This window comes from Leptidea sinapis, chromosome 2 (assembly GCF_905404315.1).
Source record: "Leptidea sinapis chromosome 2, ilLepSina1.1, whole genome shotgun sequence".
Lineage (NCBI taxonomy): Eukaryota > Metazoa > Arthropoda > Insecta > Lepidoptera > Pieridae > Leptidea > Leptidea sinapis.
The window spans coordinates 14,866,466-14,882,937 of record NC_066266.1 but is presented as its reverse complement, the minus strand read 5'-3'; the positions used below and the strand labels follow the sequence as shown (position 1 = coordinate 14,882,937).

Below are 16,472 nucleotides of genomic sequence, written 5' to 3'. Positions count from 1 at the left end.
CTAGTTCTATATAGTATGTCAATGTTTCGTGTAGATAAAATCAGTTAAATCTTTTAATTTTGACACATGATAGCTGTTATGTCTAGAACACTTTATTAGGTACCAGCTATGATTATGGATGCTTCGAGCGTTTGTAGTTCCCCGGCAAATTACTTCAGCGTTAAGGGAAACTATGCAACTAACTTACTTATATTTGCACTAAAAGAAGTTATTCTTCCTTGACATAATAAAACAAAAATTCTTGAAACAATTATTTTACGTTTGTAGTGAAACAATATCGTAATAAAGAAGCAATTATACCGCATATTTAGTTAAATAACATGGAATCAAATATCATATAATTGTCTTTATACAATTGAAGATAGTTTTTTATTTTATTTTAAAACTTGTATATAAATTGAAATTATGTATTGAAATTTATTTAATTCTCGTCCATTGCTTCAGTAGATATATGAGTTAAAAGGGGCTTAAGGTAGCTGAAGTATGATACAAATGGCCTAGTTCTCCAGCTAACGTCAGGGTGCCGAATTTGCGTGACGGTGTACGCGCGTATCGTAGAAATTCAGTCCTGATAATTATTTCCTAACGTGCCAATAGAAGTTTAACTTCAGAGATGTGAATGGCATTACAGAAGCAGCCGGGTTCCGTCGGCCGTGGAGTACGTGAACGTGGATGGCAGGATCCCTCAGCACCGGCGGGTGTCCACCGGCAGTGGCGCCCTCTACCACCCCATGACGAGGCACACTCTACAGGTACACTACACTACACTAATCTTGTATAATAACAAGGTGACCCAGCAAACTTTGTATTGCCATTTAAAGTAATAAAAACCATTCAATAATTAAAATTTTTGGGGTTTAAAATATAGATAAGGACTGTTTCTCAGACCTACCCAATATATTGTACCTACATAAAATTTATTATACTATAATAATATTTATTATATTCGATTGCCATCTTGCAACCCTATTGCAGATCTGTGAATGGAACAGAATAGCGATACAAAAATATGTCGTAGACGGGATGTTACATGTGTTTACTGACTCATAATAAAATAAAAATAAAAAAAATTGTCAAAAAAATATAAATATATGTGGAAGTAGGTCTTATCATTAAAGGGTATGAAAAATAGATGTTGGCTGATTCTCAGACCTACCCGATATGCACACAAAATTTCATACAAATCGGTTAAGCCGTTTCGGTAACAAACACAGCGACACGAGAATTTTATACATAAGATATCTATGTCTAACCTAAATATATATTTTTTTAATTATTTAAACCGGTATTTACAATCGGTCTTATGTTCTCTTTAAGGCTTCCCCTAAAGCTTGCATCCCTTGTCGTTTATGTTTATATTAAGTTCACTAAGTCAACAATAACTAAACAAGTGTATATTCAAGATAATGTTATGTATTTGTATACCTATGTAGGTATGTAAGCGAATTTTGTAGAAACTACCATAATCATAATGCTGATACCAGGAACAAACATAAACTTGTTATGCCTACTTCTCGGCTATGTCGAGTTAGTAAGTATTATGGGGCGATGCATATGATTTTACAACATGATCCCAAAATTTGATTAAAACAAATCTATTACGCCTTTCTAAATAATTGTTAAAATACGTATGTGTGGTCAAGAATATTATAAATCATGATAATATAAGTAATGCGAGTGCATCCCTTATTACATTAAATTGTCAATTCTACATGATCTACACTCTACAGTCATGTCCTATGCTTTCCCAGGGCATAAAAAAGAACAGGGAAGTCCCAGGCCCAATGGTGTCGTAAGATCCGACTAAGGGCATTTACCTTTGCACAGGATGACGGCTGGATTATGGGTACCACAACGGTGCCTTTTTCTGCCGTGAAGCAGAAATGTGTAAGCAGGGGCGTGCATATAATATAGGCAATTAGGCTTACATCGCTATGAACCTAAATAAATACAGCAATAGTGTTAAAGTTATTTTAGTTTAATTTGGTTCCGTTATTATGTGACGAAACTTCTATCAAACACCCACTCATAATATTTTTCCTTACGCTAGGTACTTTTACCTACGATAAGCAATCTTTGCATATTCCAAAGCTAAACTACGACCAGGTAGATCCACAGTGCCTACCTTGCTTGAAAACCAATGCACGCCCCTGTGTGAGAGCATTATTGTGTTTTGGTGAAATTACTATGCAAATGAGACTTAACATCTTATTTTTCAAGGTGACAAGCGCAATTGTGGTGCCGATCAGAATTTTTGTGTTTTTCATCCTCAGCGTTATCCTCATAATCCTGAGGGACACTGCATTGTAATGGGTAGGGCGTATCAATTACCAACAGCTGAACGTCCTACTCGTTTTGTCCCTTTTTGTCATTTAAAAATGTATTATTTCTGCCATATTCAATAGATCTCACCATTGATATTAACTAATATTGTTTATCAGGCTCTGAGCGCTGCGCCGACACCAAAGCTGATGACCAACTCGGAGTGGCTTCAGAGCCGAAACCCTCCGCGACAGAAACCAAACAACTACAACTATAACAACCACTGGCTCGTTCAGGTTTGTTTACTCCGGCTCAATTTATTTTAAATAATATTTTGTAATGAGAGGGGCAAGACAAAATAAGTAACTTGATGGTTATGATAATCGCTACTATCACAAAGTAAGTTTTAGAAGAAATCTATTTTTAATGAAGAGGAGGACATAAAATGAGAATACGTGTCAACTGATGTTAAGTGATCACCGCCGCACACATTCTCCTGCGACACCAAAGGAATCACAGGAGCATTGCCGGCCTTAAAGGAAGGTGTGTGTAGACTGTTAACTGTTCCTGGAGACTGTAGACGAACGCCACACATCCAGATGATATCCATATGATAGGTGTATGTCTTCTACCGCATTTATCACGGTGAGTGTTCCGAAGAGCTGTTTCCTGATTCCTGTCACCAAATTCCACCTTACCACGACACGCCACAAATTAGGATATTATCCCCACCTTTTGGATGTGTGGCGGTCCCCCACAGTGCGGTTTTCAAGGAGCTTTCTTCTACGTAATACAAAGTTGTGAATGTGGATACGCCATGGTTACGTTCAAAAATGCGCGTACACCTTCCTTAAAGGCCGGCAACGTTCATGACATACCTCTGGCGTTGCTACAGAATGTGGTCGGCGGTGATCACTTAACACCAGGTGACCTGTACCCTTGTTTGTCCTCCTTTTTCATAAAAAAAGGCTGAGCTATTTCCCTAAATAGGACTAGTACGTTATCAAACATAATCTGTGCCTTCACATTACCAGTTGCCCGCAGAAAAATGCACCGCCATCCTGCGCAGAGGAGACATAGACTTAAAAAATACTAGCGTATAAACAAAGCCTGCGAGAGTGAAGAACATCTGTGTGTACAGCAAGATAAAAAGGATGCTGTAGTTTCTGCAAAGGATTTTGATTGATAGGTCGGAAACAGCCAACCACAATTTATGGCAATGGAATTAGCTCCTAGTATGTTGAATATTAAACTAGCTATTAGAGTAAGCTCCATAAACCAATTGTTGACTTATGGGTACTTTCGTGTCCCGGATATACTGTTAAATGTACTTGCAGGAAGCTGAACATCGTCGCATCGAGGAACAGAAAAACCGGGGCCGCGTCAGACACTCCTACCACGAAGCTTCTGCGCCGCTACATACCATGACGCACCTCAGTCATAGGTGAGTGGGTAACTGCACATTTTGTTATAAAATGATATAAAGAACAGGGGACACAAAGGTTTTGGTTGCGGGTCGCTGGTGCCTGTGGTAGGTAATAAAATATCTGTATATCTGTATTACTGTCACCAGGATTCCACTTTTACACAGCGAATGAAAAGATTTCTAAAAAAGAAATTATGAGGAATACGCTTTGGTTAAAATGACTCTGTAGGTTTAAATAAAAAACTTTTTAAATATTAGAACGCGTGTAATTGTAACTGTTTTTACATTATTTTTTTGCATAAAAGTTATATTTTTATTTTAATTAACCCGACGTTTCCCCCTGAAAACGAGATCTGGAAAGGTCTTGAAACGTCGGGTTAACGTTTATTTAAATGTGTGACATTCGCGTTAATCATCGAAAATACTAATTATGTAGGTACTTTATAAATAATAAAGGTAAATGTGTGTGTGTGCATGAGAGGGTGTGTGTGTATGCGCGAAAGAGTGGGTTTGTCTGGAGCGTGTGGGAGGGTGTGCGTGTGTGACGGTGTATGTTGAAGATATGTGTGCAAGCTAGTTCATAGGCGTGCTAACTATCCAAGACCTCCAGAAGTACCTCTGTGAGACAGTACTCTTGGAGTAGGAGCCATTCGTGAGCAACATTTGTACATGCTTAGACCATACAGACATAAGACCTTATGGAGTTTATTATAAAGGTATCTGTGGCTCTATGATGTGCTGACCTTCGAGGATACTGCCACAAGATGATTGCGGCGACTAGACTCTGGCCCATACTATGTTTAAAGATGCTGTTTGATAACGATAGCCAATCATATCATATAAGATTGAATCAGATTTTATTCGATCTGACATTAAAAGGACGAATGAACTTAAGACAAGACATTAATTAAACGTGAATATTTATCCATACTATATAATATTAGCTTAAAACGGCTTAGTTGTAGAGTCCACAAACAGAAATATACAAATCCAAGCCAAGTATACAATTCCACAAAAAAAAAAAAACAATAATTAAAAGTCCTACGCAGAATATTCCTTTCCCATTCAGTTTACAATATTTTGTTACGATTGGGTAATTTTTGGAGGAAGGAATTGCCGAGCACGAAACCCTAATTTTAAGTTTTTTTTACTCATGATTTTCAGTCGGAGTTGCAGTTCTCCTTAACCCACTGATGACAGTCTCGACCGTGTTATCGCGACGGTATGTTGTATTAGGATTCTTAAATGTGAAATATGCCACAGCGAATGTTTCCTCTTAAAGACGTCGGTCTGGTCCACACAGTTTCAAGGTCAAATTCATAAATCTTTTTTTGAGCAATGTATCTATATTGTTAGAAATTCAAGATAAATAGAAATAAATAGAAAATAAAATAGAATTGTTAATAAACGTTTATGCGGATGTACATGACTTACTTAAAAATACCACACCTTAATACCAACCAGGCGGTTTATAATTTTCATTTGTAATAAAACGAAGCCCGCTTAGTTTCTTGCGCCCGCCCTACTTCTCAGATCTGAGGCATAAATTTTCGAATCGATACTATTTTTTGAGGTTTTATGAGTGAATTTAAAACACCATAAATTTTAGTAATGGAAATTCTGTACTTGGATGACATTTTTTTAAAAAAAAAAATACAAAAATCAACCGAATTCGAAAACATTATACCAAAACAATAGATATAATACCACACATAGATACACTAAAAAGTATAAAAATAATTGCGTATTTTTGTACAATCTAATTAATTCATCTAATTCTAGTTACAATTATTATTATTTTTGGAATCTCTCGCCTGTGCGCCTCAAGCACATCTCACCTATTACTATGTATGTAGTTATAAACCTACCTTGGCTGACACCGACTGCAAAAATAACAATAATCGTAACTAGAATTATATTATTTTATTTATATATTTTTATTATTATTTATATACTTTTTAGTGCATACTATATCTATTGGTTGGAATAGTGATTTGACGTCGGTTTTTTTATTATTTATTTTCTTTTATTTTTACTTAATCTGAAGTACACTCACTAATAATTTGTTTAAATATATGTAGATCTACTAAATTTGCCAATGCAGCAAAGAACGTAAGCGCATTGCAATTTGATTACAGACATTTAGAAATTCCGCCACAGATCCGCACCCTTACTGTAAGTCGTTAAGGAGTTCCATTGATCATCATATTCGACTACGACAATTACTTGACCATAACGACGTAGCGTACGTCCATTATCAGAACCTAACGAACCTTTCACCATACTGCCTTTGAAGTATAGCCTTTCCAATAAAAAAAGAATCATCGAAATCGGTTGGTCCGATATTGAGATATTTGTCGCTAGCAAATATAAGACTTTTATCGTTTTTGCATTAATGCCACTGTCAGATCTGGACCAAATTACAATGGGACCACACGAGAAGCACCAGCTTTCAAATAAAAAAGAATTATCAAAATCGGTTCAGCCACTCGAAAGTTATGAGGTAACAAACATAAAAAAACATACCGACAAATTATTAACCTGCTTCTTTTTTGAAGTCGGTTAAAAATTTGTTAAAATAAAATAACTAAATATAAATAAGCAAAACTAACTGATTCATTATTATTGGCTTACAGCCGTTTTCAATTACGTATCTCTAATAATCTCACCGTTTAATGACAAGATCTTATCTGTCCATAGTTATGTACAATATAATTATAGTCCAACGCTATCTATCGGTAGGTTATTGAAATGTAATTTAACGTAAAAGAATAGATTTGTCTACCTCTAGTAAGTTAAACTAAGGATAGATAGGTTATTGAAAACGGCCGTCAAATATAAAAGCATGTTTGCAGTGGGTATGAACTATGAAATATAAGGTAACACTGAAAATGTTTAGAAAATGAAAAACGGCTTAATGTACAAAGTTGCCAATACTTTTTTGTTTTTCGAAGTAATCTCCGTTCCTCTCTACAACATCGTCGCATTCGATGGAACCACTGAGAAAAGCATTGGGCCCATTCTTCTTTAGCATTCTATGGCATTTTCGTACGCTTTCACTGCATCTTCAGGGCTTTAAAGCGAATACCTCGAATTTTATCTTTAGTTCTTGGGAATAAATAAAAGTCGCAGGGCGCAAGCCAGGATTGTATGGTGGATCACTAATTATCTCGACACCTGCCATAGTCAAATATTCATTCAAGTCGTGGTGAAGGAGGATCCTGCTACGAGGGCGCTGCTGTCGAATTTTTCCAACACAACAGGCAAACAGCGATTGACATACCAGTCTGCAGTAACTGTTCTTCCATCTTCTAGCACAACTGCCGCGAAATGACCTTTCCGACCAAAGAATGAGGCAATCATCTTTTTTCCTTGACTTCTTCCTTTCTTTACCTTAGTTGGCCGATCCTCGAAAGGAAACACCCACTGAGCTGATTGTTCGCAGCAATATATCCAACTTTCATCACCTGTGATGATGTCAAATACAGCATTTGAGTCACCGCCGTTGAACTTATCTAACAACTGGCGACACCAATCCATGCGAAGGTGTTTCTGGTCGTCGGTTAAAGCATGGGAATCCATCTGGTACAAAGCTGCCTGACGCCTATATGTTGGTGTAATATTTTTCAACTTGACTCATACCAATGCCTAGGCTTGCCCGTATCTGCTGATAGGTCACTCTCTTATCTTCCTCTATCATGCGTCGCACAGCATTGATGTTATCTTCAGTAGTCTCTGTTAAAGGACGTGCCTCATGCGGATCATCATTGAGATTGCTACCATCACGCTTAAACTCGTTAAACCTATTGTAAATCGTGGCACGAGATGTAACTTCATTAAGAAATGCTATTAGCAGCCTATCATAGCTTTGTTGTTGAGTAAGCCCACAAAGAAAGTCATAATAAACCATTGACCGAAAATTTTCTCGTTCATTTTCACGTGTAACAAGAGTTTTATATTTATTATTTGTCGTCAATTCACCAAAACAAATGACAAATGAATGCAATATACTACATTAGGTTACCAAAGAGTTCTAAAAATGAAAGCCAAAAAAAGTTTTCATTAGCAATGTTCCTAACCGGCCAGTTCTAAACATTTTCAGTGTTACCCACGTATAAGTGCTAGTTTAGTAATCATAATTCTAAGGACCTATGCTAAGCGTGGTTGACTGTTTACGAGTTGTCAATCAAAACTGGTTACAGTAATAATAGATTCGCTTACCTTTCTATATTGTTGCTCCCCAGTATCAGCTTCTTCCATTTGACCGCATACAACGACGAGGAAGTCATCTCCAATCGGCTTGATTCTTTGGCGTTGCGTAGAGATGTGGGTTCTCTCTGGAGTAGAGGGAATGCTCAGAGGAGCTGTTCGGGTTGATTCCAGCGGCCGCATCACGTTGACGTCTGGCATTCCACAACCGCGCGTTTTTCAAGAAATTTCTTGTCTCACACAGCCACTTTGTGGAATCAACTACCGGCTGCGGTTTTACCGAAGAGATACGACTTAGGGACCTTCAAGAAAAGAGCATACTCCCACCTTAAAGGCCGGCAACGCATCTCTTGACACCTGTTGTTGCGGGCGTTTGCCTCCCCAAGAGTGTGTCAATATTATTATTTGAAATATTATAGTACGGAACCCTGAGTGACGCGGAACGTGTGCGTGGCAGAATCTCATCTCTTGACACCTGTTGTTGCGGGCGTTTGCCTCCCCAAGAGTGTGTCAATATTATTATTTGAAATATTATAGTACGGAACCCTGAGTGACGCGGAACGTGTGCGAGGCAGACTCTCATTTGACCGGAGTTATGTATCGGGCGTCGGGAATTAAGTTTTGAAAAAGCACTTTTATGTAACAATATTTAATGTTACTCTCAGATAAATTGGAACAAGATTGATTGAACGATATCATTCAGTGGCAACGTATGCAGGTTTAGCCATGTTGGGCCTTCGTAACTACGGTTTTGCAAGTTTTTTTTCATATGACTGAAGACTGATGGTAGGTAAGGGATGAGACGAACAGGACGTTGAGCTGATGGTAATTGATACGCCCTGCACATTATAATGCCGTGCCGCTCAAGATTATTGAAAAACCCAATAATTCCGAGCTACAATAAGTCCCATAAGATGTTTAGTCTCATTTGTCCAGTAATTTCACCAACTACGGCGCCCTTCAGACCAAAACACGATAAATCTTTGACATTACTGCTTCATGTCAGAAAAAAAGCGCCGTTGTTGTACCCATAATCTAGCCGGCATCCTGTGCAAAGGAGTCTCCCACTGGTGAAAATGCAATTTTTTTATGAAAATAAGGGATGAGACGAGCAGGACGTTCAGTTGTTGGCAATTGATACGCCCTGCCCATCGTAATGCAGTGCCGCTCAGGATTATTAAAAAACCCAATAATTTTGTGCGGCACTACAACTACGCTCGTCACCTTGAGACATAAGATGTTAAGTCTCATTTGCCCATTAAATACACTAGCTGTGGCGCCCTTCAGTCCGAAACACAATAATGCTTTCACATTACTGCTTCACTGCAGAAAAAAGCGCCGTTGTGGCGCCCATAATCAAGCTGGTATCCCGTGCAAAGGAGCCTCCCACTGATGAAATGCAATCCAACTGCGCACGGTTTTGCATCGTGCGCTCAATAACGAGATTGTTATATGTATCTATCCCTAACACAAATACTGTTTTCTTGATTATCACGAATAACTCTATATTTCCATATTTGTAATGTTTCCAGTCAGCAGCAGCTCCCTCAGGAGCGGCGACCAGTGCGGCCCGACTCCCTGTCCCGCGGGGACCCGGCGCGGGAGGACAAACTATTGAGTGTTAGCGGCCGGAGGAAGTGCTCCGCATGCGGGGAGGAACTAGGTGAGTACCAAGCCACAGCTGACTTTAACTTTATATATCTCTACATTTTAAATTATTAAAACTTTCGCGAGTCATTATTAAATTATTTATTAATCCGGATTTACTCACGTTTGATCGGTGTCGGTACCGACTAGTTTCGATAACGTCCCAACTCTTACTCAAGTTATCGCAATCACACCACACTCACCCTGATGAAGGACCTCCGAATGGTCCGAAACTAGTCGGTACCGACACCGATCAAACGTGAGTAAACCCGGATTAATAAATAATCTCTATATATTATGATTGTAAAAAACAATTATCATAATAGTTACAAAAATTTAATTACGGCTAGACGGATCTTCTTCTACAACATTGGAACATACATAATAATTGTGGACAAACAATCTAGTTTGCTGCCACTTATGCTGTTTAAAATCGTTGTTAAGTATGGATCCTGAATCTAAAGTTGGTAAAGCCATGTTGTTGTTTTGTAATACAACGTAGGTATCATCTACAAAAACGGGTATCATCATCATATCAGCCGGAAGACTACTCCACTGCTGGACAGATCTCCATGACGATAGGTCCTGCGCTGCCCTCATCCAACGTATTCCAGCGATCTTGACCAGATCGTCGGTACATTTTGTGGGGGGCCTACCAACACTGCATCTTCCGGAACGTGGTCGCCATTTAAAAAGTGTATAATCACCTAAAAAGCCTAAAACGGTCTTGTGGTCATGGTCGATGACTCATACTGAAAGGGTATCTTCTCTATGGAACATGGTGTTGTTAAGTGGCTTAACCACCTTCCCAGGAGTCTTATCGTGATACACCTTTGCCGATTTAAAACTATCAATGAAGTTGGATAATGTATTCTGTTGATTGTTGATGTATTTCATATTACTTCTTATTTAAATGTCACATGATAAAAAAATCTCGTCAAAATAATAATACCGCTCAAGAGTTTATTTTAACACTAACTATCTTTTAAAATACAAGCCATGGATACGCCCATAAAAGCTTCATTTCCGAATATTCAATCTATTGCTTTAGGACAGGATTTAATCAAATTGCTTCTTCACTACTTTTGCCGCCTTTTAGTACGAATACTACGTGCACGGCTGTATCTTAATTTGTAACGAAGCAATAGTTAGCCATCGACAGCGCAGTACACAAACATTCGACTCTAAAATAACAAAGTAAAATTGTGAGTCCGTATTTAAAAAATACTTCACAAGAGCCACACAGAAGTATAATTTCATAAAATAGTTGACCTTTAAAAGATCACTGCCACTTTGTTTGCAAGTTCAGAGGTGTCCTAAGTTATAAATTGTGGCCAGGTCGGGGCGCGGCCATGATCATCGAGTCTCTGTCGCTGTGCTACCACGTGTGGTGCTTCACGTGTGCGGTGTGCGGCGCGGCGCTCGGAGACGGACGGGTCGGCGCCGACGTGCGAGTGAGACAGCAACAGCTACACTGCCACGCCTGCTACTCCACCGACGATGGAGACAAGTACTCGCGCGTCTAGCAGCCGACAACACCACCTCCTGGACTATAACGGGACTAGTACGAACGAGACAAGTCTTGAACGAGATAGCAACAGCGGCACTACCGCTCTATACACTCACGACGAGTACCTACGTATGAAGCGATATGTTAAAAAAAAAAAAAAACAAAAAATGTAATTGTTTTATGATATTTTTCCACAGTGTATGTGAATTATAAAATAAAGATAAGATTTATGAGAGATAAATAAAATCTAAACCTAGCAAATGCGTATCGAATGTAATAAAATAAAATTTAGTTAATAGATTTAACTCATAAAAATCTTAATGATCAATCTGTCAAATTTTGTAAAAAAAAATATATTGAAAAGTGATAAAATTAATATTAATTCACAATTAACAATTTTATATATGTTGGTTTATAACTTTATCTTGGTTTCCTGTAAATGATGTTTTCTAACATGTCGCTTTGTACGTAGAGGCCAGGTAGAAGCTGACATGTATCAGATAGTAAACTGATACATGTCAGCTTCGAGTGAAACAACATTAACGTACTTATAACTAATATGAAGAAAATAGAAATATTATACTCTATTGTGCTTGTTTCATGAACTAAAGGAACTTTCGGGAAGAAATTCCAAGAGTCTGGAATTAATGACATGCCTTGATGTAACAATAATGTTAGTTAGCTATACTAAAGGATTCAGATTATTTCTCATAATAGTACTTTTGTATCAATGTTTTAATGTTAAGCATCTATTTTAATAAATCACTATAATCATACAATATTGAAAGTGATGTACCAAAAACTGTAAAGTGAATAAAATACCAATATATTACGTTAGATTCTTACATCTTCTCTACTCTTCATCTTACATCTTCTCTTCTAAACATTAACTTCTTTATCTTTGTTACTTCACAACAATTCTTAGAATATTATATTAATATATATTTATCTTTTGTCATAACTATTTTCCTTATATTATTAAGTAATTAGCAATAATAATGGTTTTAATACTGGAGCAAGCTTATTAGTAGAGCTAGGAATACCTACCGCAATTTGGATAGCTGACCGGCGTAGCTAATTAATCCAGTATTTATTTAGTAACCAGTTTATAATACCAACTATAGCATAGAACGCAAGTCATTGTATGATTAAAAATCTCATTAATAATACAATGAAATGAGAGTGAATGCAAATAAAATAATCATTTAAACGACCTACACGCCACACCTAGCGCACCACAAAACGTCTTTGGACTCAGCCCGAACTGAGTCCACTATTGCACGCTTTTGTTTATCTTCCATCGTAGTGTAAGTATTCTAGATCCCTCAGCAACTCCTTATTTTACTAAGATATATTATTTAACTTTTTTAATTTTTCTGTGTGACACTATCCAGAACTGGTTTAACTTCTTAAATATTATAGCCTTCAACGCTTCGTCCCGCTAAAAGTATACAGCGGTTTCATTTAAATAGTCGTATAATACTTAACCTTGCCTTTAACACTAAGTAACTGATAAATTTGCCGTTAGTAACCAATATTTGCAAGCAACGGCCTTTAACGTTAGTTTTTTATCTATCTTTAAGATACCAAATCATTTACATAGTGACTTGTCACCAATCAGCGCAGTTAATACGGCGCCGCATCTTTGGTGTTAGCCTTTATAATTCATCCTCATATATTTGTGCCATGCCATAACATGTCTATTCGTTCACCCTCATTCAATAATTATCGCAATCCTCAAGTTGGTATACACTAATACCAGCCAGATATCCGTCATATCATTAACGCAATTATAACGCCACAATTGAATATAGCCACAAGTAATTCACTTTACGGAAATTTTGTGATGTGGCGTGTTTTAAATGTGGAGCAATAATTATTGTGGTTAAATAAATCTATGGCTGGTTGCGGCCCACTTCGATGTAATAATAGCTGTGATGTAATAATATCTAGACAATGATGCCGTATTTTAAATATAGAAACAATATCATTTATCTTCACAAGTGTTAAACTATATGGAATTATTATAATACACGACAATAGACAAAGTTATTTATTTTGTACGCCACAGTTTGTCTAGATATTATTACGGTCAATATTATTTATAGTTTAACTCGTTCTAAGTTTGATTTTTAACCCGGGGGATGTTGTATAGTTTTGTATATAATTCTAATTTATGCGACAATTGTGTTAATTAGCTTTAATTAGTATTCTAGTGTAGTTTAACACTTATCCAAATATGTTAAATGTATCTGTTAATATATCACACATCACTCTAACATCATTTGGGAATATTTTTGATGAATCTTTTTTTTTAATATTTTATGGAGCACTTATATATCCTTACATGTAATTAATATGGCGATGTACATAGTTTAAGGAACAACTTGTATCAATAAATAAATGTTTTAAACAAATACCTTTGTGATTTTTTACTTTAACAATGATTCGGGAAAAAAAAGCCACAATTTTATCAGTAGTTCATATGACTGATTGCTTCGCCCAACTGTTACAAACTTACAAAACCATATAAACAATATAAAACTTGTATGTTGTATATTACGTACCTATCTACTGTTTTGCTGGTAAAGAGCAAAGAATGCGATATAATAAAAGCTTGTAAATGTATCAATTATAAGAAAACAAATGATCTGTAAGATATGGTCGAAAAGCATGTTGTTTCGTTCAACGCATACCACCTGTTGACGACAAGCAAGAGAAAGAGATGATAACATTGAACGAATAATTAAGATCTACGAATTGTGAAGGAATAGAATTATATTATGACTATGAATATAGTACCTATAGTTATGTGCTGCTCTTCTTAAGATGCTGTGTGAAGTAAATAACTAATAATATCAGTTAGTAATGATGAATATATTATATATTATGTTGATAATATTTATAAATCAAAATAGTTAAAAGTTAAATTAATTAATTAATTAATTCACTATAATTTATTATTTTGAATAATAACGGTTTCGTTCCAATGTTAATATAAAAAAAAATATAATATAAATAAGTTGATATAGAAAAAGCCCGTCGAGTTTCTTGCGCCCGTTCTTCTCAGGTCTGTGGCAGTCTATTTGAATGGGTGGTAGTTTTTGACGTTCAATAAGTGATTTAAAATCCTATTTTGAATAAAAATATTAGAATTAGAATTTAATGTATCTTTACTGGTTGAAATAAATACTTGCCATATATTTTAGCTTGAATCTTATTCGTATAATATTACACTACCCTCAATATTTTAACACGCTCGTCACCTTGAAACATTAGCTCTTAAGTCTCATTTGCCCAGTAATTTGACTAGCTACGGTACCCTTCTGACCGAAACTCAATAATGTTTACACATCACTGCTTCACGAATCACGGCAGAAAAAGGCGTCGTTGTGGTACCCATAATCTAGTAAAGGAGCCTGCCACTGGTAAATATTTAGTATACTAATTATTTTTAGCTTAATGTAGTTGAGTAGCTTTTGTTCCAAGGCTGCTTGTCATCCAAATAATCAGATATTTTGTAATAGGTACCCTTTCTAGTTTCTACAGAGAATTTTCTTAATTATATATTTAAATTTACATAATGAAACATCCTGGATATTAATAACTACGACGTTTGTAAAATCGAAATATAAACTGGCCCATAAACGAGTTACTTATTTTGTAGAAATGTGATTGTGTGAAAATAGCGCGTACACCTTCCTTAAAGGCCGGCAACGCTCCTGTGTTTCCTCTGGTGTTGCAATGTGGGTGGCGGTGATCACTTAACACCAGGTGAGCCGTACGATCGTTAGTCCTAATTTTTCATAAAGAAATTGTAGCTTAAATTTGTTGTTAAACATACCATATTATAGGATATATATTGATGAAATAGAGAATATACAATAAAAATTTGTAAACGTATTAGAATATCGCCTAAAGCATTATGGTTCTAGTTATGAGGAATCCTGTAGCCACCATAAATTAATGCAATTAAAAGACCGAACTTACATCTTTATTTATGCAATTTAGAGTCCCGAATAAGCGTACAAGGCGTATCACCCTTTTTAATGTCCCAATTACTCACTCTATTTATGCCCAGCATTCGGTGGTCTGTGATATCAAACTTATTAAGTATATATATACATCTCTGATACAATCTATCCTTCTATATTGTATAAGAATCTGGGGCGGTACTTTTAAAACTCAATTCTTAAGCAAAGAACGAGCAGAGAGAGCAATAATTAAATATATGCTAAGAAAGAATCGTCTGTATGATACCACAAAATTATATGAAGATGCGGACCTTTTATCCGTAAGAAAATTATATATTTTGCAATGCATACTAAAAATACACAAAACTAAATCTATAGATCCTTTGATTTGAAATAAACGTAAAAAAAATACAATAATTAAATGTAAATTTACTAAAACTAAATTTGCGTCTAAACAATTTGATGCACAGGCTCCTAAATTATACAATACTGCAAATAAAATCTTAAATATATACAAAAAGACATGTAGGGAATGTAAAACTAGCGTTACAAAATGGCTGAAAACTCTTAATTCTTTAGAAACTGAAAACTTGCTAAATTAATTATAATATGATTAAAATAGTGTAAATGTGTGTTCTAAAAAATATATATTACATTAATTTTGGTTGTAATTATAGTGTAGTCTATTATATGAATAGATAATTAAATTTCGCTTGTTGTAATTTGATTGTTATCTGAATATCGTACTTTGAACATTTTACTATTAAATAAATATTCGTAAAACTACAAATTACCTAAGTTCATACTTACAGTGGTCGCACATTCTTGAGACGATGACAAGTGTTTTTATGTAGGTATATTATTTACAAGTTTAGTGTGAGCCACGCAAATATTAATCTACCTTCAATATTGAAACGATTTTTAGTTGTTTATTTTATGCTTAAGATTTATTTAATTAAGTATAATTTATGTTTTTGTTAAATGTGTAAGCATTCTTATCCGTTGGAAAGAGCGGTCTTCCCTAACACAGGTTCTGCGAACTTAAAAGGGAAGTCCTTCAAATACTATTTACTAAAATGCTAAATAATAAATTTTTGATTTTTTTTTTTGATAACATCTTAAGACATACGCACATACACTCATACACACAAAATCTTTATATTTATAAGTTCATTTTTTTATTTTGATTTAATCATAGTTTAATTAGAGCGTTAAATGTTTTACCATAAATGGTGTGAACCTGTAAATAGCAGTCGGCCATCGCATAATATTTTTGTAATTAGTTTAATTTTTGTGTGCTGTTGGTTCAATAATAAAAGTAAAATGTTTAAAGTATTTATTAGACACTATTGTTGTATCATTGACTTTGCCGAACAATTACGCTCAAAAATTATCTGAAGCGAAACTCTGCGTATGCGTCGTATTTGGCAGAGTTTTTATTCAG

At 35.7% G+C, this 16,472-nt stretch overlaps 1 protein-coding gene across 5 annotated transcripts in view; it reads left to right on the top strand.

Moving 5' to 3' along the window:
• Positions 1–13,473, top strand: part of LOC126976801 (LIM domain only protein 7) — a 182,093-nt gene extending 168,620 nt beyond the window's left edge. For 4 of the 5 annotated variants that reach the window (XM_050825433.1, XM_050825424.1, XM_050825408.1 and 1 more), the window contains 5 exons: positions 632–752; positions 2,442–2,558; positions 3,600–3,706; positions 9,430–9,560; positions 10,883–13,473. In XM_050825433.1, coding sequence (XP_050681390.1) covers positions 632–752; positions 2,442–2,558; positions 3,600–3,706; positions 9,430–9,560; positions 10,883–11,070 — 664 coding nt within the window. In that variant the 3' untranslated portion in view covers positions 11,071–13,473. Of the gene's footprint in view, positions 1–631; positions 753–2,441; positions 2,559–3,599; positions 3,707–4,852; positions 4,909–9,429; positions 9,561–10,882 lie in introns of those variants that run through there. The other variant, XM_050825442.1, reaches the window with a different exon arrangement.
• The last annotated feature ends 2,999 nt before the right edge of the window (positions 13,474–16,472 follow it).